Source organism: Pezoporus occidentalis, unplaced genomic scaffold, assembly GCF_034315485.1.
Source record: "Pezoporus occidentalis ecotype Australia unplaced genomic scaffold, CSIRO_AGI_Poc_V1 ctg118, whole genome shotgun sequence".
Lineage (NCBI taxonomy): Eukaryota > Metazoa > Chordata > Aves > Psittaciformes > Psittacidae > Pezoporus > Pezoporus occidentalis.
The window spans coordinates 977,673-1,000,364 of NW_026912972.1; the positions used below are offsets into that span (position 1 = coordinate 977,673).

Consider the following 22,692-nt stretch of genomic DNA (forward strand, 5'->3'; position numbering starts at 1 on the left):
CCATGCTTTTGGCATATTTCCTCTAGAGAACACGGTTGCTGCGATACCTAAAAGATGGGCTCCTGGCTGCTCTGCTGAGCACGGGAAGTGGCACCAGTAAGATATAATGACAATCACACGTTTGTACACTACCATACATTTAACAGAGTAGTGAGAGTAAGTTACAGCATGACTACAAAATCTTGTAGCAGTGACTATATTGATGCATCTTATGTTATGTTACTGGAAAATACAGTTGTAAAGTACGCATACAGTGGTGTAAGTGAACAGAAAATTTACTGTCAGGAAAAATTTCATCTGCAGCTTTAGTTCAATAGAAAATGTAAGCATCACCAAGCTCAAGTCAAAGTGGGTTCTCTACAGGTTTCATGTTAACTTGCATGAGCATTAGTTTGGTTGAGGCTCTAAACGCTCCTTCAATCCCTTCCAAACTGCTCTGGATTCCATTCCAGTAAGCTTAAGAGGCCCTTTGCCTGCCTGTACAGCCATAGAGAAGGCAAACTTACCACAATAGCTGCCTAATCATTAGGCTGACATTCATTAGCCAACTATGCAAACAAATAAAGCTATAAAACAAGACAATGAAATTACCCATTTCACACACACCTCAACCCTGCGGCTTTAATACTTGCTTCCTGAAGTGGTTAACTGAAGCTTACTTCAGCAACAAGAAAAAGGAAAACTCAAGTCATTCACTGGGTTAGACACACACTGACAACTTAACACACTTTTATTTGTACACTTACACAGGCCCTACAGACAGTATTAGCCAGAAACCTGGCATTAATGAGGTTGAATGTGCATATCCTGATTAACACAGCTGCTTCCATCCACTCACAAGAGGACATTAAATACTTCCAGAGGGCTTTCGAATTGCCAGCTGCCCAAAAGGGATTCACTCCTAACAGAGGAACCTGACCACCTCTCTCTTTCCACCTTGGAACTCAGAATCTAAAGCAAGCTTTCTAACTAGTTGCAGATCCCTGGTAGCCCAAACCCATCTGAGCCAAACAGCACTGGAGCCTTATTTCCAATATCAGTCACAAGATCCTTGCAGCATTTACAATCTTATCACAACTGCGGAAATACAAATTAATTGCAAACAACTTGGGATCAAAAGCTCTGTTCAGAAGACTAGGAAATAATTGGAGAGTTTTTTCCATACAGATGGAACAGAACTGAAGTGTTCCCGATTTCGTAAAATCCTGTTTAAAGCTTAACCTCATTGCTCCAAAAGCATTTCAGTGCCCTGTACCCACAGACTGAAGAGTTTATTGCTGCACTTGAACTATATCTTCTCACCGTGTTTGAACACTAAAACAGGTTCAGCAATGAGGTTCAATACCTATGACTTCAAACAGCAAAACATAACCACCACTTACTTCACCATGGGGACTCCCTGTGTCTATCTCTCCATAGAGAGATGACTTCCACGAAAGTATACTTATATTCTAATGGTACAGAATTCCAGAAGTCTTTAAGTGAAACAACAGCAGCATCTCACAACTGGTCCATATCTAGCACTATCTTTGCTCAATTATTTCAAGTTACTCTGAGAATATAAGAGAAGAATAGGCACAGTTTTCCCTCAGTATAGGTGACAAAGCACAAGCAGTGCTGGAAGGCAGTCAAGGACAAAACCTAATACTACAGAAGACAAATCTCTTATTCTCACAGATATTCAGATTATTGAAGCCGTTTAATTCAATACCTTCCCAGAACAGAGAACTTTATCCACTGTGGTTACTAAAGAATCATTTTAGGTTTCTTCCCCACAAATGATGTAAAGCTCTGTGTGTGTCAGTCAAAGAATACCCTGAAAAAAACAAACTCTCCAGAAGCAGATGCTTGCATCTGTCAGCAAAAAGTCACACAGTTGAGATGCAACTGACTTCTCCATCTCAGCTAATACGACTTTGGGAGCTTACGTTACCCCTTCTTCAAAGATATGCCAAAAATACCAGCACTGCCATTTACCTTGCTTACTGGTAAGGACAAAACCAATTCCTGATTGTTACCCAGTAAAGAACAAGGTATCCCTCAGTTCGGGCTGAAGTTTTTCAACTGCTTGGCACTATTAATGGCTTTAAACTTAAAGAGGGGGGAATTTAGATTAAACATTAGGGAAAAAAATCTTCACTGTGAGGGTGGTGACTGACAAAAAGAGCCTTTGTTTGGGGAGCTGGAGTGACTTAAAAAAAGAAAACACTTTTTTTGTGTGTGTGCTTGAACTTTTTGAGGATTTTGGCTTTAAGAAAGAATGACGAGCTGGGCTTGTTCAGCCTGAAGAGAAGGCTCCTTAAGGGGAGACCTCAGAGCAGCTCCGGTGCCTAAAGGGGCTCCAGGAAACCTGGAGAGTGTCTTTGGACAAGGGCCTGTAGGGACAGGACAAGGGGAATGGCTTTAACCTGCCAGAACAGGGGAGATAGAGATGAGCTCTTGGGCAGAAGCTCTTTCCCTGCGAGGGTGCTGAGGCGCTGGCACAGGGTGCCCAGAGAAGCTGTGGCTGCCCCATCCCTGGCAGTGTTCAAGGCCAAGTTGGACACAGGGGTTTGGAGCAACCTGCTCTAGTGGAAAGTGTCTCTGCCTGTGGCAGGGGTCGGAGCTGGATAAGCTTTAAGGTCTCTTCCAACCCAAACCAGTCTGGGATGCTATTCTGTGATTCCCAACCTCCATCATTTGCCAAAGAAAAAGTGTGTTTTGGGTTGGATTTTCTATTTCACTTACATACATACCATAGTCTAACACTTACAGATGCATCCCTTAACTATTAACAGTTAATAACATACATCATATTCCCACATCAGTTTTCACTACATGATCCAAGATTCAAACAACCTGAAGTTAAGCTACGGGTACCTTCAGTGCTGGATAACACAGTATTTCTCATAAGGTGTAAACACACTTCACTTCAGCATCTACGTCACCTTTCAAACATGCAAGTGCCATTTTGTACTTCACTAAGCACAATGCAGAACGTAAACAAAGCAATCCATGTTACAAGGTATGCTGCCTCTCCCAAAGTGCTTGAGATCAGCCAAAGCAAAGCACATGTCCAACCCGCTGCCTCACTGAGTGCCCCCTCTTCTTAGGGAGCAAGACTCATTTGCCAGTTTAAATAGAATTAAAAGCAGTGATCTGTATACACAGCAGCATGAACCCTTGGTTCAGCATTACTGCATGCTGCTTTAAACTAATCCCCCAAAGCAAACGGTGGGAGAAGCCTGGCACGCTCCTGAAAAGCCTCAAGCCTCACAACACATTTGTTCCATCATCAGTTAACCCACAGCATGTCTCCTTCTTTGCACAAGGAAAAAAGTTATCCTCAGCAATTAATGGTTTAAGGCTTTCCTCTGGATTTGTAACTTGCGTGCCACTCGCTCAAAGCATCTGATACATAATCATGCAGCTTTTGCTGAGTGAGAAGAGTGACAAAGCACGGATTAAGAGGAACTTCAGCCAGGAATTTCAGTCACAACTATCAAACCTAACTTGGCAGCTAAAGTTAGGGACAAGCATTTGAATTTTCACTCATTGACACATTTTCACTTACCTTCCTCATTGAAAACAAAGGTCTTTCCATGTTGATACTAGCCACCAAAACTACAAGGTAGGTACTGCATTACATCAATCTGTCCACACTGAAAGGTCACAAACGGCAAGATGGAATGCTACCTTTTAGTTAGGTTAACACACAACTTGGTCCACAAAGTCAGGTATCACAAAGAGCAGGAAAAGGCATTAAGAGACTTGTTCCAAACGTATTGCACTGGCTCTGCCCAAGTCAATGCTTTCCATGTATATGCATGCTCAGTACTTACACAGATGCATTTATGCACTGGGTAGAGATAATGGGTTCAGATTCCCTACCTCTGAATCACACAGACTGAATCCCCCAGCAAACAAACACAAAGGCATATTCCCAGCATGCTCTGCTGTTGCCTTCTCTCCCAGGAATCTGAAGCAAGATGGCTCTCTGGAGAATCAGCTTCAGCCTTTCAAATTTCATAGCTTGATCCAAATTACACAGGCAATAGCACAATGATAACAATAGCTTCAACAAGGTGATTGTTATTAAGGTTTCACAATGAAACTCTTATGCATTACTTGGAGGGTTTTCCAGCTTTGGTCATTTATGCCTAAACATCTGAACTATACCATAATTTTTTTGATGTATGGAAACATTACAACATATTCCCAGAGAAATCCCCTCCCCAAGAGCTTGGCTTATTTACTTGCACAGAGGTCCCCAGCTGCTGGATCCAAGTCTGCTTCAACAGAAGAGCTAAGAAAAGGGAGTGACTGGTATTCAAATAGTTTTCAGAGTGATCCAAACCATCCTAGGATTTCCAAGTTGTGGCTCTGATACAACTTTATGCCAACTCTTGTACTACAATCAGCTTCTGCTCCTAGTCATGAGCTCTCTACATCTGCAGGAAGGCTCGTATTATTAAGAGGCAGCTACTACGCAGCAGTGATGCACCCTCACCTTATCACTAAGCTGGCAAGTTAAAGCAAAGTCCCATGTTTTCAACTAATAATGATATCCTTTCCACATTAGGAAGCCAAAGAAGGTTGCTCATTGATGTGCCTGTCATTTTTCTATCATCAAGCAGGAGAGAACAAGTAAATTAAGCAGGAAAAAGGGCTGTGGTCTTATATTTCACAACAGAGAACAATGTTCTTGGAGGATATACATTTTTCAACTCAGTTGTCTCATACACTTCAGCAGCCACAGAAGTGTTAACATATTACCTCAACTCCAAAATTGAGTATAACTTCTCCTGTAAGACAGTGCTATGATAGCATTGAACCCCCAACATGCTCAACACCAGCATTTAAAGAGCTGCAAAGTTAAACGGCTCCAAGAAAAGAAAGGCCATAAGAGGCAATAACACCAAAGTGGAGTCCCACATCAGGTAACATATATGCCTCTAATGCATCAGATGCTTTTCCTCCACCCTAAATTTCTTTCTTTGCAAGAAACCATACCTTTAAAAGTGACTGAACAAGAAAATAAAGCAAGATTTATACCTCCTACCATTCACTCCCACCCACCCTTGTCTGGTGTAAGATCATCTTTGCACTGTCCTGAACATGTAATTTCCAAGCATACAGGTTCCATATTTGCTCTAAGACTTCAATTATTCCTGGAGCCACCATTTCAAAACTCAAAGCAGTATTCACAATCTACTTTTCAATTTTACATTAAAAATAGAATAGGAATCACAAAATGAGCTGGAGGACAGCAATTCATAACTGAGCAATGGCTGGTATGGCATCTGTAAGAATTAAAGCACAAATTCCCCTTTGATTAATGCATAAAATCAGATTTCCTGTTTGGGGTGGAAAGACACACTGAAGCCTGTGTCTTTAGTATCTCTGCTTTACTAGTGGAGGATTCAAGTTATCTCCCAGTTAGGAAAACACGCTTCAACCCTGCAGTGAAGCAGAACGTGTTTTGATGAGCTTGCTAAGTGTAAAACGATAGCAAACTATTTCAGATGCTCCACACTTGCTGCATTAGCATCTGTTCAGAGTTAAGTACATTGGCAAAAGTGTCTTTATATAATAGTAGCCAAGATAACATTGACATTGGTGAATTGTTTTAAAATCCTTTCATGTAGCATTAGAAATTAAGTTTTCCACTCTCTTTCCTTGGATTTGCATCATTTGGAACATTTTATAACAATATAGTACCAGTCTCAGTCTGGATGACTGAAACTGGAGCTGACATATTCAGTGCTACCTACCCCTACGTATCTAAATGCACACCTTTAGACCATCATACTTTGAAACCTCCACATGCCTCCAGTATTTTAAAGACCAAATTCACCTTCTCTTTATCCCATTTCTAGGCACACAATATTCCTGATATAAGAACTGCTTAATACTGATCACGTTCTGATGCATCTACCCACCAAACTGAGCTCATGAACTACAGAACACATGAAGACAGGTTTTACTACAGTTAACAGCCTAAATAATAATATCTAAAACTGTTTGGCTACTTCGTATGAATTTCATATCAAAACAGAATGGAAATACATGCTTTTAAACTACTGACTTTGCAAGTCTGTTAAACAGGAGAACCTCAATGTAACCAGTTCTCCAGTGAGTTAAAAATAATGAACTAATCCCACTCAGAGCTCTTTTACCCAATATCACAACTAACTTAGAATAATATAAAGAAAAAAAAAATCTCTGTGCAAAAAACATTGCCATGTCAATTGCGGACCCAATGCAGAAGCATTAGCACTTGCTCTCCTAGGTTTAGATACAACTCATGTACTTGAACATCAAAAACCTCTGCTGCTGAAAGGCCAGTTTTGATTTCACATTATTTCAGCAGTCCAGCAAGTATGTCCAAACATTCCTATAATCAACTCAAAACCTGAAGAGTTTACATTGCCAATGAAATCTCAAGTGTTGGGAATCATCAATGGTTAGTGTTAGAAGGGACCTTAAGTTCATACAGTTCCAACCCCCTGCCATGGGCAGGGACACCTTCCACTACAGCAGGATGCTCCAAGCTCTGTCCAACACTAGAACACTGGCAGGGAATTTGGGAGGACAGTGCCATTCCATATGGAAAACAAAATTCTGAGACCAAGCAACAGCATCTCCACTGAAATAAGTTTTAAATTGCTTTAGATTCCAGCTATGATCTCCTCCAGAGCTGTCAAGCCTCTCTTGAGCAGAAAGGTATCATTTGAGCTGTTCAAGGAGCACCTGTTGATTGGAGCTGCAGCTTAAAGCAACCTGAACTAACAAGACTTCTTTAATGGGTACAGTTCTCATTCTGCTTGAAGGAACTACTTCAACAGGAAGTTATTTAACATTTTCTCATGCCAGCCCCATGCCAACCACACCACAGCTGCCAGTGAAAAAGCTGAGCACCTTGAACTCAAAAGGTTCTGTGGTTTGGGGAGCATCATTACAACACTAAACTCTTTGCAGCAGAACTGGAATCAAACAGTCACAACAGAGATAACTGTTCCCAAGTTCTTACTCCATGCAACAAGGCATCATCACACAGTTTTACAAGCTGGAATCACTGAGGAACAGATAAAGGAAGTTGTTTGGGCTATTTTAACTACATGCAATGTTTAATATTTAAGAGCTGAAGAGCCCTCAGAACAGACAAGACTTCAGATACACACATTTCTAGATAAAACTTTCCCATGAATCACATTCACTGGTTTCATGACTCAAGTGTCCAATCTAAGCAAACTGCCTGCACAAATTTTACTCTGCTTTGGGAACACATTTGCAGGCTGCTATTTTGGTTTTCAAGTCTTTGTGACTGACAAATGAACTGAGCTACACTTCGGTAACACAAATCATTAATACATGAAAAGAGTAACACAAGTCACACTGTGAAGATAACATGCGGTATTTCACATCCTCCTTCCACTTCAGCTTGGCTGTATCACTGTATCCCAAGCATCTGATTCAAGAAACACATTTATACCACATAAATATGTATTATTTGCCACCTAAAAAAAAAAAAAAAGAAGAAGTTCCCCGAAGGCATCATCTATCCCGCAAAATCCAAAACACAAGGCAAGAAAGTGACTGGGGTACCTGTGCCATGTCCTTCCAACAACAGGAAAGAACACGTTTCTATCTTTTTGGTGAAAGAGGAGAGCACAAATGACCCTCAGAAGGGAACAACCCAGACTCCAGGAAGCTAAAACCGCACGCCACAACTTCAACAGTGACTAACACAACAGAGAATATGCACATACTCAGTCGGGTGCAGAGACTTAGCTGGGGAACATGTTCTTTAATAAGTGACAGGCACTGCCAGCCTCAGTGACTCACTATACAAGACACTAAAAGGGGGTGTTTGCCTCCTCCCCCCTAAAACGTTAACATTATGTCTATTACGCCTGTGTCTGTCTATTAAACATTATGCCTATCTATTCAAGCTTGATCTGGCTCTGGAGCAGTGCAACAGCAGCCTTTCACGCAACAATCCCAATAGCAGCTTTTCCATCAGGACTTTTTTATCACATATAGTATAAGGACAAGCAGGCCATCAACACAAGATGTTTTCAAGCAGCTCTGTGCTTCAGCTGCTGTACACCACACTCTGCTAGCCTGAACCCCTTCCAAAACAGTGGCAGGCTATTTCAGTAGCTAAAGCACACAATGCAAAGCTTATGGAGTTCTTGTGCAAAACAACTCAACAATTTCTTCTTAAAACAGATGTTCTTGGCCAATTCCGTCCAATCTCTTTAACTCCAGAGAGAGTTAAGAAAAATACCTGCAGACTTCCCAATCCTGACTATTTTTCCTCTTATTTTGCACATCCTAAGCAGTTTGCGAGTCTCCGTAGTGCTCCTTCGGGGACAGAAGCACATAAATCCAAGCTTAGAAGACTGTTATCTCCATCTTGCCTCCAAACCTGTTCTCACACCGCTGCGCAGGCACAGCACCGCTCTGTAACCAGCTGCACATCCTGCGTACCCGCCGCTAAACCGCAACCCGCACTTTACACGTCTTTAAATCACAAACCTCACGGAGCACCGAAGAAAACCTCATTTCCCCCCACCCCTCTGCAGGCAAAGCGAGCATCCCGCTTTCCCCACCGCAGCTCAGTCCCAGCAGGACCGTAGGCAAGTAGCAAAACAACTTCTCCCCACAGCGCCGTGCTCTCAACACATTCACCTCTCCCTCGGCTGCGGAGGAAAACCCGCACCGAGGGGCCGCGCTGGGCACGGGGACCAGGCCAAGAGACCCCTCTACCGCCCGATAAAGCCTGGACCGGGTAGGCGGCTGCTCCCAGCGAGCCAGCACTGCCCTGCGTGCAGGGCCATGGCATGGGGGGCTCCCCTCGCCGCCTCTGCCCCGCTGCCCGCCGCGCCGGAGTCGCCGTCTCACCTTCGATGGCGATGACATGCTCGCGGATCTGGTTCTGCAGCACCGGCTCTTCCACCCGCTCCAGCAGCTCGTAGACGGAGTAGATGTTGGGATGCACCGACTCGAAGCGCTGGATCTCGGCCCGGATGGCTGCCGAGTTAGCCAGTTGCTGCTGGTAGTTCATGGCGCGGCCGCTCCCCTCCGCCGCCTTCCCTCCGCGCACCGAGACCCCCGCGTAGGCCGGCTGGCGGCGGCGGCGAGGCGGGGCGCGCAGCGGGAGCTGGGGGTGGGGGGGAGCGCCCCGGCCGCCTCACTCACCGGACCCCCCGCCCCGAGCCGGCAGCAGCCCTTGGCCTCGCCGCCCGCAAGGGAAGCCGCCGCCGTTGTCCGCCCGCTGTCACTTCACGGCAGCGCCGGGGTAGCGCGACCCGGCCGGCCCCGGCCCCATGGAGCCGCTGAGCTCCCGGCCGGCCCCCGCCGCCTCAACTCCACAGCGCCCGCTCCACGCCGCCCCCCTCACCCCCCGCGCCGGCAGCCAATGGCCGGACCCGCCTCAGCCTCACGCACCCCCCCGTCTCCACGCAGGCCCAGCCTCGCTCTCGTGCCCTGCGCGCCGCACACGGCTCCGCGGGACAACCGGCGCCCGCCCCCCCCACAACCCACACGGACCCCAACACCCCTCCTCCCCACCGTCCTTCTCCTCTCCCCGCTGCACGCTCTTACGCAGGCCACGCCCCCGAGTTACGTCACCGCGCAAGCCGCTGGCCACGCCACGCCCCGCCCGCTCGCCAGCGCTGTGTCCGCCGCATAGCACTCTGGGAAATGTAGTCTTGGGGTAAGCGGTTGGGGGGGCACACGCCTAGGTACCGCGTGGGGCGCGCTCATTCACCGTGCGACGGCGGGCCCGGGCACTCCCCCGGCTCCATCTACCATCTCCCGCTGCCGCCTCCGCGGCAGGGCGAGGGCGCAGTGGCTGTCCTGTGGGTGGCCCCGTGCGCGCAGCAGTGCGCGGCATGTGGAGGAAGACCCCCGGTGCGGGACGAGGCCGTGGTGCGGAACGTGGCGGGGAAGGCCCTCACAGAGGAGCCGAGCATGGCCCCGTGGGCTCCCCGGGCTTCTGCTGAGCCCCTCGCCCCCGCTGAAGTCTTGGAAGTGATCCGGCTACGAGGTTTGTGCAGAAAGACCCGTGGAAGGGGTGCCCGGGGGCGTTATGGAGTCTCCCTCTCTGGACACATCCTGCGTGAGCTGCGCTGCCTGGCCCTGGTTGGACTGGAGCATCTCCAGAGGTCCCTTCCAGCCCTAGTGAGGCTGTGAAAGGGCTCTATCCGGGTTGCTTACAGCTGCAGTGGTTGCAATAGCTGTGGCAGGGCTCACAAGTCACTGACCTGTGCAAGTCGTAGCTGTGCTTTGTGATACATCACCGAGCGTGTAAAGCGCTGCCTTGCCCTGCAAGCTTTGGCAAGACTCCAGCCACAGACCCAGCAGCATTGAAAACATCAGTGTTCTCAGTCGAAAAACCTGGAATAAGCAGAAATATCTCATTTACTCCATACAAATTGTGGTCTAACGAAGCATCTCTGTCATTAAGTTTTATTGAGAGTATCATCTGCAAGCCAGCTATGTGCAGAGTTGGCCATTCACCTCGATGAATCCATTTTTAGCATCAACATTTTATGGATTTAAACTCCAAAGCTGTGATGTGGAGCAAACTTCAACACAGAAAGCAGTTCAGCACAAGGGGCAAAGCAGTTGATGTCGTCTACCTGGACTTGTACAGTGTTCGACACTGCTGCTCAATACATCAGCATTATTCCTGAGGTGAGCAGTTGGGACCAATTTATGCCATACATGCAGTAACTAGTATCTGATGGGTAGATAGTCCCTGTAACACTTAGGCATTAAGCTTCTTGGTGCTATGGCTCATACCAGAAAACAAACTATAGCGGTTACAGGGGAAGCTGTGATACAAGATTGAGGTTCTGGATACTACTGAGTGTGTTACTGGAAGAATAGATGTGCCTATTAACAGCAAATAGCTTTCACCCTCACATGAATATGAAATGAGCTGTGTATGTCAGCAGTGAGAACTGGGATGGGGCTGAGGGATCACTGGAGCCTGACTTCTCTGTCTGGGTCAGCGCCTCTGAATTCATAGAATCAGTTTTCAGTTACCAAAGGGAGCTTATTTTTCCCTAGGTAATCACTTCCTGCAAATTTTCCCATTCCAGTCATCAGTTCGGGAAGTCTTTAATTCAAGCTGAGGGACTAAAGCTTTCTCAGGGCCAGGTGCTGTACTACAGCAGAACAGCTCATTTTCTTCTTCAAGCTCTTCTGCTCATTGGAACAGCTGAGGGCGAGAGGGCAAATATGGTCGCAGATATCTGTGTAAGAAAGTGGGGAGAATATAGTTAGTCCCTGCTTCCACTAGGGAGTGTCACTCAGGTGTTTGTGCTGATAAAAACCTGTGAACCTTAAGAAGATTTTTACTTTCATTTACCTTAAGCTGCTTGGATAAGCTAATGGTATGTAGAAAGCTACTACTTGAAAGCTGTAATTCTCGCCTTTTGCTCCCTCTATTGTGATATGGAGCAGAAGCTTTTCCTTCCAGAAAATGCCAAAGCGAGCAGCAGAGCAAAGAGTTAGGCAATAGCCTCTGTTGTATGTGGGGCTGATTGTTTCCGCTGCTGCTGTACACTTTGTATTCTTCCAGCTCTACAATTTGTGGCAGGCTCAGATGTAGAAAACAAGTCCCAGAGTAGTCTAAACTGTAAATGAATGCAACTACTGCCCACAAATAGTTGGAGCATTAAAACCCTCTGTTAGTATAAAGCCTTTTTGTAGTACTCTGAGCCATAGACCTTTTGTGAAGCTTTTGCTACCCTGATTTTCTACTACATAATAGCTTTCATGTAAAATTAGAGCAAAATGTAATCTGTTGTTGCAGCTTACATAGATTTTCTGTGTAAGAAGGCTGATAACAGTAAGTATTTGCAAGTGCTTGTAGCTGAGATTAGCCTGAAACATTGCTGGTGATGCTGGATACATCTCTCCAATATTAAACTCTGTGCTAGAGAGTCTGGCATCTGAAGCGCTCCATCAACATTTAATGTGTATTGGTAAAGAGGATAACCTTGGCACTACTGCTGTGAGCATCAATTCAGATTCAGGTTTTCGGGTTTCTTGGGTGTGGGACATGGCTAACTTGGGCACTTCACAGCTTTTCTGTGTTTGCTGTTGACGAAGGTGAGCTGACCACTAGAATTGGTGCTTGTCGCTGAGGCTGGGGAAGTCATGAAGCTCAGACAATTTTAGGTATCAGCTAAAATTGAAGCTCAGACAATCAAGTATAGAATGGCTGACGGGCTTTAAGTAAAGCATGCAGTCTGGTCCTGGCCCCAGGGTAGGTTGGCCTTTTGGCACTGATCTTCCTTTCTGAGGGTGAAAGCTTCCCAGCAGTGAAGCTTCCCACTGCACTGTGCTCCCATGCAGTTGGTCCTGTACTTAAGTCTATAACAAAGTTGCATCTGTGGTGGCTCCTACTCCTCCTCCCTATCTGGCAAATCCACTCATTGCCATGATTCCAAAAAGTAAATTGAATGGTTTCATTCTGATTTCAGTACCTTATTCCTTGAAGGTATTCAGGAACTGGAAAGCAGCACTGAGTCAGCATTGCAAACAGCTCAACCTCCTAACAGATGACTAACCCTAATCCACTTCATGCTGTTCCCAGTCTGTCCACCATGGCCTAACTCTACAGAAGGTACAGGAAAGAATTTTGGGGATATGCAGTTGATGAACTTGGACTTAAGGCATATGGACAATTAATTTTTGCTTTTAGAACTGTCAGTAAAAACGAGCAACAGGGTTTGACCTTAATGGACGTATGATTGTAGAAAAGCTCCATGGAGAAGGTACAGGCAGAGTTCACAATCCATTAAGCTGACATTTGAGAAGAGATCTTGGAAATGGAGAACTCTTGTGGAATTTCATTTACACACCTACTGTGACCTCCATCTTATGCTTTTTTCTGACATGGTGGAGCAGGTTTTCTGACTGTTGAAATGGGAATTAGGCAGGACTAGCTTGTAGTTACTAAATCAGTAGCTGGCATGTTGATTGGGAAAAAGAGCTGAAGCTTCCTATCCTGATCTGTGCCAGGATTTAATGTAAATACACTCAGCTATCACAGCCATCTAGACACAGAGACTTGTTTGTAGACCTAGCAGAAAGGGGATTAACTGAGAACATGAGGACTCTTGGGTCTTCTGAGAGAAACTATAAGAGTAGCTAACAGTTTGAGCAACATTTCACTTGACTTGGACTATATCAGTGTCTGTTCACGATCTTGAACCCTAGTTGTTCATGTGATTATTGTTGGTATAAGCAGTGTTTTGGTTTAATATGCAGGGTGTGTCTGGAAAAAATACGGGACATAGAGTGTGAGAGATGCATCTTTGTGCCTAATAATACTGCCATTGCCGTGAAGACTGAAATGAAAGCCATGTGGAAAACAGATATGGAAACATCAACTTTTCCTGAATGATCTTTGTCATACTCTGCAGTGGAATGTCAGTATGAAAAATAGGTTAAGCATCCTCTGGTAACAAATTGGGATGAAATTCTTTTATTTTACTGGGTAAAGATGTGGGTCAGTCAGTTACTATTACAGAGTGATTAGATTGCTCGAGAGGCTTTGAAACAAATGTAACTAATGAATTAACCTCATTCACAGAGTGTGAAATCTGTTCTAGGAGAGCTGCCAACTAGCTCAAACAATACTAATTATGGAGTATCAACAACAAGCATTTGTCAGAGCTGTAGCTAGCTCCTCAGTGTTCCTGTCCTAACTGGGAGAATGCTGTTCTGTACCAAATCCGCTTGGAAAAAAAAGGTGGGCTGGCAAAAGCAACCTGCATTTCTGAACATGAGAAGCACAGATCCGTTGTGAGGTCAAATTATCCTGCTGTAAGGGGTCTTCTACTCAGAAATGAACTGCATACTTGCATTCTGCTGCAGAGCAATGAGCTAACATATGTTCACCCCATGGGGAAAGGTGTCCTAAAGTCACCTCTTGATTCTAGTTTTTCACTAACCTGAAATGTTAAAAGGAACCATCACTTCAACTGGTCAAGTTTTGGCTCCTTCTTAATCTGAGTTTCACTGTAAAACCATTTATAGTATCTACAGGTTTGCAGCACTATTATCTTAATTAAACCAAAGACACTGCTCAGATCTGGAGGCTGCGCTGTAGCTTTGCTTAGGCTGATAATGGTTCTGTTCTAGTTTTAAAGCAGGGACTTCAAATGTTTACAGTGAAAATAAATGGCTTCTTCAGGTGAAGAAAGATGGTTTTAAGTCCTAAGTTTGACCTGTGCTATCCAAAGCTTAGTTTCATTTCAGCAAAGACAGGATGAGACAGTTGTGCTTTTTCAGCCTGGAGAAGAGAAGGTTCAGGGGGGACCTCAGAACAGTCTTTTGATACCTAAAGGGGGCCTACAAAAACCTAGAGAGGCACTTTGGACAAGGACCTGTAGGGACAGGACAAGCGGGTGAGCTTTAATACCCATTGAATATCCATTCTATTGTATTCTTTAAGGTCTCTTCCAGCCCAAACCCTTGTAGGATTCTATGATTCTAAGGCTTGAATCATGTGCAATAAAAGCTCAGTTCAGTTGCCCGTGACGTGATATGGGTACCCTGGGTCAGGGCTCAGCTAACATCCTGAATTTTATACCATGCTGGATCCAGTGAAAGCTTCATATGCCAGTTCTGAGATACTCAGCACTTCATTGAGCTCTTCTCATGGCTAAATATGATTACATGAAAGCGTCTCTAAGCTTGTTGCTGTTGTCACTTTACTGACAGAGAATCAATATTTGATTTGCCACATAATTCCGTGTTAAGCCTGGATCTCACTTCAGCTGTCATATGCTGCCAGGGCTTTAATTGTTACGGAAAATTGTAGGCTCAGTTGTTACCTTTGAACTTTCAGACCCACGCTATTGGTTTAATGCAGAAACACCACGGGAAAGGTCACTGTAGTTGAAACTGATCTGTTAGAACAATTACCTTAATTCTTAATAACGTGTATAACATTTACTGATAAGGAATGAAGAAACAGGATGAGAAGGGCTACTAAAATGAGTAAGGGTCTGGAGCATCTCTCATGAGGAAAGGCTAAGGGAGCTGGGCCTGTTCAGCCTAGCGATGTACCTGTTGCTGAAAACACTAAGCATGCTCCATTATGGGAGGTCTAAAGAGCAGTATGGATCTTCCTGTTGTGAAGGAGGCATTGATCTGCCCTTGTTCTTCCCTTTCCCCCTCCAGAATAGGAAGTCTTCACAGACTTTGTGCTGCCACAAATGTTCCCTTTGGTCTGAAGGGAAGGCAGAACATCTGGAATACAGCCCTGCTGCTTGTTACAGGCAGGTCTGGCCACGTACCAAAGACACTAGTTCTACTGATGGTGTTTATTTGTGTATGTATTTGACATCAGTTTAACTTGAAATTGACTTTCTTTGGAGCTTGCCTTTCAAAACAAGTGATACTTACCTGGCGTAATAACTCCAGCCCTTCAGCTTTCCCATGGGAGCAATTCCCCCATGGGATGACTTGCAAGCTGTAGCAGCACAGTCAGCCCCTCATCCCCAGTGGACAGTATTGCTGAACACTGCTGTGGCTCAGAAAAGGGTTTCCAAAGGGCTGTCATCTAGGTCATGATTGCCACAGAATCTGGTGGGATTTACTGTGTGTCTGTGTGCTGCTTAACAGCGCACTGAGTAACAACTCACAGGTTTGTCATGACAGAGACAGGGCTCCCAGAGCTTGCTTGTGCTGCAGTGCAGGCTGTGGAAGGATCCCAGGAAGAATTCCCTGGAAAGGGTCTGTTGCTCACTGCCTGTATGCATCACCTTGTATGCCCCCTTTCTGTAGCTTTCTCATAAAGATGTTATAAAATCCCATGGGCTGTTTGTGTAGAGACAAGGAAGAGCTTCTGGCACATCTCCACCGTCACATTTTGCTTATGATTTTACCAGGTTTGTCTGTCCTAGTTCTGTTCATAAACTGGGCTTAATGGTAGAGTACTGGAAACGTTCCCACCTGCAAAAGCCAGGCTATTCCCTCTGCAGTAATTAATTGCAGTTTGAAAGCCCTTCACCAGGCATGTATCAGAACATTAACATAAAAACCCCATGTTCTCTGGCTTCTAAATCATATAAAGGACATAGTAAAGAAGTGTCTTGTTTTCTATGTAGGGTTAGCTTCCAGAAATGCTTTGGACTTGCCCAAATCTCATGTTACCTTCCATGTGCATGGATTTACTAGGTCAGTAAGTTAAAACTACACAAGGGACCTCATGTCCTAGACATCCAAAGTTTACCCAGCTCTTGCAGTTTAAAACACAGGTTTGTTGTGCTGGCTGTTAGGAATATGCAGTCTGCCACTCAAAGTGTTACGTCTGATCCCCCTTAGTAGTTGAACTCTTGTCTCAATATGCCTTTAAGTACACACATCTTTAACAGAGAGAGCAGGAGGCTACCCTATAACCTATTGATTTATAAAATACGAGAGGCTTGAATTCCCCTGGAACAAATGCTCATGTACTTAAATTCACTGGCTGTGAATTGTAAAGGAATCTCCTTCTGGCATTGCAGTTCCTATGATGGCTTCTTTGAGATTTGCTGGACCTGAGCTGTGTCAGCTGCACTTGCTTCCAGCTTACTGAGAAGCATGGACCTAATGCCACGAGCTAGTACAGACTTGGAACTGGGAGCTACTGGGACCTGCTCTGGTGGGGAAGGAGTTTCTGCAGTGTTGCAGTTCAGGGAGGGCAGGTTGCTCCCAGTCAAGGTGCACAACCTGAAGTGTATGTTTGATGCCACTGAAGATCACCTGCAGCAAAGGCCAGAAATCCTGTGTAAGGAGTGCTTCCTCATGTGGATGGAAGTGACTACCTTGGAAGTAGGATAATTTATATCCCTTCTTCAAAGCTAATTGCTGATTTCTTTTATGTCTAATTCTAGCCTCTAGCAGTGTTATTTGCTGCTCACTGGGTCGTGTGCAAGCATTGAAGCAAGCTGGAGGAGGAGATTTTAAAGCCAAATGTTGCCAAAAATTAATGCAGCTTCTTTGTTGAGGTCTGAGCCCTGGCCCCACAGCCTTCCATTGTGGAGTGCTCAAAAGCACCAGAAGTGGGTCCTTCAGCAGAGAAGCCCTGTGTAAAAGGGAGTTGTCTTACTGCTACTAGGAAGGCAAATAATACACACGATCTTGTTGATGATCTTGTTTCTGTGCTTAGGAGGGGAACAAATACATTGTGCTTGGGTTGTATTGCATGTTTAAAGTGAGATAAACTCACTGGAAGTGAAGAGGAATGGAAGAGTTAAGAAGTGAATGGGATGAGGGCCTTAAGGAGCTGTTAGCAATTGAAAATGCTGAAAGGGAAGCTTCCAAAAGCTGGACATTGCTCATAGCCACTGTTTGACTTGCACAATAAGCAGCTGAAGGATGATGTCAGGACTCAGATGTATGGGCTCAGATGTATTTTGTCTGCTGGAAAACATTTCCTCTGCTTTGTAGAGGCTGCTTAGATCCCTTCTGCTGCCCTTGTTTGCAAAGTTTGACGCCTGCAGAGGGAAGGGCTGGTCTCCTTTGCCAGCATCTGAAGGTGGACACTGTGTTAAAAAGGGAGGTCAAGTGTGGTTCAGCAGCTTTCAAAAGAGGTCTTGGGTATGTTAAGCACAACGCTTCATTTAAAGCCAGAAGACTGAATTGTGGCACCCTTCAAAGAAGTTGGTACTTGTAGGATGGCTTCAGTGGCACTATCACGTCCCTGAAAGTGTTCCTAAGGCAGCACTGTTCCTAAGTCTGCAGCATGGAATGCTTTGCTTTCAAAGCAGCATACAAAGCTGAAACACCTCAAAGCTTAGCCTCATCTTTGTCTACAGTTTCAACTTGTGTCACTACTTTGAAATGCAAGATAAAATATAGACTTAGGTCTCCTTGAACTCAAGAGGTTTGAGGAAACTACAGACATGATGGACCTGCATTTTGCAGGCAGGGGAGTAGGATGCAGGCAAAGCTCTGCCCTTTGTCCTTAGCTCAGTACAGAATGCAACAGAGTGCTGTTGACCCACATCTCAAGGGTCAAAAACCAGGGAGTTTTGGCACTAGTTTTCTGAATAGCAGGCAGTATGAAGTAACATGAAAGTATGGAATGGATTCTTTTCAGACATGTGGGCTGTCACAAGTATTACTGCCCATTATCTTTGTGCCCTAAGCTGAATCTTGATGACTGCAGAATCCTCAGTGTTCCCGACAAGGCTGCAAACTCTTGGCTGAATCAGAAAGGCTCAAAGTCAAATGAGCCATCATGAAATCTAATAAAGCAAGAGGAAAACCGCTGCAGTGGTCTCCAACAGCAGCACTTTACGTGCTTTGAGAACTATAACACAATTTGTGCTTTGGTCTATTCACTACTTGATTTGAAAAAGGTGTAGTGGACCTTTAAATACTCCTGAGCAATTCAGGGGCACACATAGACCTGTGGTGTTAAGCTCTATGTAACCTGGGATAGAGTACTCTCAAAGCTGAGATAAACTATTGCAGCAGTGGTTCTGTTTCTTAGCCTGGGGATGGAATAAATGGGATAGAAAACTCATTCTTCATACAGCTGACAAACACATGTGCACATCTGCTGGAGCTATGCATGCTATGTAGACCTGAAATCGCCGTTGCCTTGCAGAACATGAAATCTGGATGGGAAATGTTATCTACCATGAAATACTTGGCAGAAGTCTCAAAAGCTAATTTCAGCTCTATACTTTGTTCTTTAAGGGAAATAATAGGTTTAAGTGGAAGCTAATGCTTTAGGTTGAAGAACTTTTCATCATGGCTCTCATGTCTAAATCCTAGAATGGTTTGGGTTGGAAGGGACCTTAAAGCTCACCCAGTTCCAACCCCCTGCCATGGTCAGGGACACCTTCCACTTGAGCAGGTTGCTCGAAGCCCATGTCCAGCCTGGCCTTGAACACTGCTGGGGATGGGGCAGCCACAGCTTCTCTGGGCACCGTGTGCCAGCGCCTCAGCACCCTCACAGGGAAGAGCTTCTGCCTAAGAGCTCATCTCAGTCTCCCCTGTTCTGGCAGGTTAAAGCCATTCCCCTTGTCCTGTCCCTACAGGCCCTTGTCCAAAGCCCCTCTCCAGGTTTCCTGCAGGCCCTTTAGGCACCGGAGCTGCTCTGAGGTCTCCCCTTAAGGAGCCTTCTCTTCTCCAGGTAATAGATAAATCAACTTGCAGGTTCAGTTAAGACTGCACTCCAAGGATGTACCACTCCTGCCCTTAAACTTGGTTGTCTGATGCCAATCTGAATAATGTCTGTGGATGAAAAGATCTGATTTGATGGCCTGAGACCCCACCTCTGGGGGACAGAGGTCAGAGTTCTAGCTGGGGTGGGTGCATGGTAAGGATCAGTTGTAATGCTCAGGGGTACACTTCTGCAAATCCTCACACTGGGTTTGGGTTACTGCTCTAGGAGCCAGGTTAGTCACCAAGAATCACTCTAAGGTAGCTAGGTCTGCTAGTGGATAGTAAAAATGAAGAGCACAGCTTCAGTAGTGATTACAGCTGCATGCCAGTTCTGCATTCTTGGAGTCCGAGTGAAAGACCTAGGGTTGTGGCTGGGATCCAGTGAATGTTACAGTATTCACAGGAGCCTGTTCTTTCTTGAGAGCCTAATGTCAAGCAGAAATCACAATGTGGTAACTGCGTCTTAAACCTTGTTGAAAATAATACCAAGAGGAAGTGTGCCTCTGAGTGAGAAAACAGCCTGGAAGGACAGAGTAAGGTGAAGCAACTCCATACCCAAAACAGCATTACAGCATGCAAAGAAATACAAGGAAGTGAAGAGTCACTTCCCAGAACACTTTCCCTCTGTAACAGTGAGTTCATTTACTGTGGCAGGAGTGAGCAGTCTTAGGGTGACTTGGAGCTTCCCTGTCACAGTAACCAAAACAAAGATGCAATAGAGTTGCTGGGTGCTCTAAACAGTCTGCACAGAAACCTTCCAAAGGGACGTTTCATTGCATAGTGGTAGGGACAATCACCACTGCCTCTGGTGTTAGAAGCAAAACCAAAATCAACATGAAGTGTAGTATTTAGTGGGAAATAAGGCAGTTAAATACAAGAATTGATCACATTTGTCTAATAGCTCTCTTTGTAACAGGGCCAGTAAGAGGCAGTCAATAACACTCTCTTCCTGCAGGAGATTCCAGGGGCTGTGCTGTGACCACCTTCTGATTGAGACTCTCTACCTGCTCTGGAGAGACACTTGAAATGGTTCAGTGTTTAGATGTTTCTAGGAAGCATTCAGAGCAGAACAGACATGAAAGCTATGTAATAGATGGGTCGGTTTGGGGCTTGGCATACTTGAACTTCCAGCATTGCAGTGGTTATGAATCTTGTACTGCACCAGGAAAGGAGTTTGGCTTCTTGTGGCCACTGGCACTGGGCTAGCATTTGCCTTTGGAAGGTGAGTTGACTTGTTTTGTTAGACTGTTGGCTGACAGCAGGTTTTTTCTGTGTAAAGAAAGGAATCCAAAACCACTCATAAAGTGTTTCAGAATTTAATAAGGAGATGAATTCAAGGTGTCTTTTGGCTGGAAGTGCATCTGTCTTGTTGCTAAACTGTAGAGGTGGCAGGGATAGACAGGTTAAATATCATTAATCATACCTGATCTATATTGAAGCATGTAGCAAAAGGGTGGGCAGTGTAAGGAATGAAACAAACTTGGGGTCTTTCTAAGTGGGGGATGCCAATAGACTTGCATCCTTTCACCTCAGTCTTCTGGGACAGATTATCTGGAAGCAGTTAATCAAATGCTTGCTTGTGTACGTACAATGGGCTCAATATTCAATCTCTATGGCACATGGGTGTTATAAATCAGCATCACCTGAAAGAAGAAGATGAACTGTAAAGATGCTGAAAGTGCTCTAAGCTTCTCTCAGCTGCTTTGAAGTACCTGTGTAACAGCAATAGAAACAGGCATTGTTGTGAAGAAAATCATCTCAGCAATGGCCAAATTGGGTTTCATAATCAGTATAATATAAAAGAAGGTGCCAAAGAAATGCAAGGTGGGGAATAAATCATTATGCACATGGTTGAGCAGGACTCTCTAGCCTCAAAAGGTTTATTCTTCAAGAAGAGGTTACTGGTCATTTGGCAACTGAGGTTAACAGAGATATTGTAGGGGTTTGTGACTAATGTTAGTGTTGAAGTCATGGTCATCTTTTAGTTCTGCTTCTATCCGTGATGCAATAAGATGTGATAGAATTATGAGTTTGTCATAGATCTCAGACTTTATCTGAAAATTCATGATGATTTGGCATAATGCATATGATGGAAGAGCAGCTTTTGTGTCTTGCCAGCCTCTTTCTGTCACTTCAATCTGCTTTTTGAAGTAAGAAGACACTGGAGTTGATATGTGAGTTGATATGATCAGTGCCAGCGAACTTGTTTCTAGTCAGCAGGCTGCCTTCTGAAGGCTTCTGCTGCTGATACTCACTTCAGCATTTGTCTGATTGGAATAAACCATTAACATGTGTTAAAAGCTGCCTGGATCAGCTCTTGACAAGCTAATGATGAACTCCGGCAAGCAAATCCTTATCTCTGTGTGTTAGTTAGACTTTAGACTTCAACGCTCTGAACTGAAAGAGAGAAAACATCCCAGCACTTGACATGAGCCCTTGCTCTGGGACAAACAGTTTCTCTTGTCTCATGTAAACTGCTTGCAGGTATCTAGTGTACAATATCCTTGCAAAGATAAAAAAGGAAACAAAATAAGTGGAGACGCTATTTAAGAGTTCCATGTCCTTACGTGCTTCCTTATGGGTAGATCTTCTTGCAAGAAAGTCTGTTGTGAGGACACAATTTTAAGCCTGAAAACAATGGATTTGGAGACTACTGACACTTTGCCAGAGAAAGTTTTCTCTAAACATAGCCTAAACTTTGTGAAAGTTCTTGTTGGTTTAACCCAGGCATTACGTTTCCTCTGCTTAGCACTGGCAGCTCTACTGCTACAGCCCACTTGTGTATTTCCTGCAAAGCAACTGGAGAAAGCACGTTTTGGGGGCAGAAATGATGGGGTGTAATTGTTTCACATTGGCACAAATGAACTGGCTGATGAGATATGAACGTAGACTATTCATAATCAATCTCCTTTCATCTTAGTAATGCCCTATGGTAGAGCTGTCAAGGCTCTGACAATACTAGTTGTCCTCAGTGGCTTTGAGCAGCCTAACCTAGGGCTTGAGGCTCTTCCCTGTGAAAGCTTTATGGCACACATAAACCAAGAGGCTAGCACGGTTGATTTTCAGTGTTTTCAGCAAAGAGTTTACTGATACCAGTGGAGTTTGTCACCATATTATTATAGAATCATAGAATGGTTTGGGTTGAAGGGACCTTAAAGCCCATCCAGCTCCAACCCCCTGCCACGGGCAGGGACACCTTCCACCAGAGCAGGTTGCTCCAAGCCCCTGTGTCCAACCTGGCCTTGAACACTGCCAGGGATGGGGCAGCCACAGCTTCTCTGGGCATCCTGTGCCAGCGCCTCAGCATCCTCACAGGAAAGAACTTCTGCCTAAGAGCTCATCTCAACCTCCCCTGTTCTGGCAGGTTAAAGCCATTCCCATTGTCCTGTCCTGTCCCTACAGTCCCTGATGAAGAGTCCCTCCCCAGCATCCTTGTAGCCCACTTCAGACACTGGAAGCTGCTCTGAGGTCTCCATGCAGCTTCTCTTCTCCAGGCTGAACAGCGTCAGTTTCCTC

At 45.0% G+C, this 22,692-nt stretch overlaps 1 protein-coding gene across 4 annotated transcripts in view; it reads right to left on the bottom strand.

Annotated features, from left to right (window-relative positions):
* Positions 1–9,397, bottom strand: part of AGAP1 (ArfGAP with GTPase domain, ankyrin repeat and PH domain 1) — a 320,146-nt gene extending 310,749 nt beyond the window's left edge. For 2 of the 4 annotated variants that reach the window (XM_062642581.1, XM_062642573.1), the window contains exon 1: positions 8,890–9,397. In XM_062642581.1, coding sequence (XP_062498565.1) covers positions 8,890–9,052 — 163 coding nt within the window. In that variant the 5' untranslated portion in view covers positions 9,053–9,397. The remainder of the gene's footprint in view (positions 1–8,889) is intronic. The other 2 variants (XM_062642604.1, XM_062642588.1) reach the window with 1 other exon arrangement.
* Positions 9,398–22,692: the final 13,295 nt, after the last annotated feature.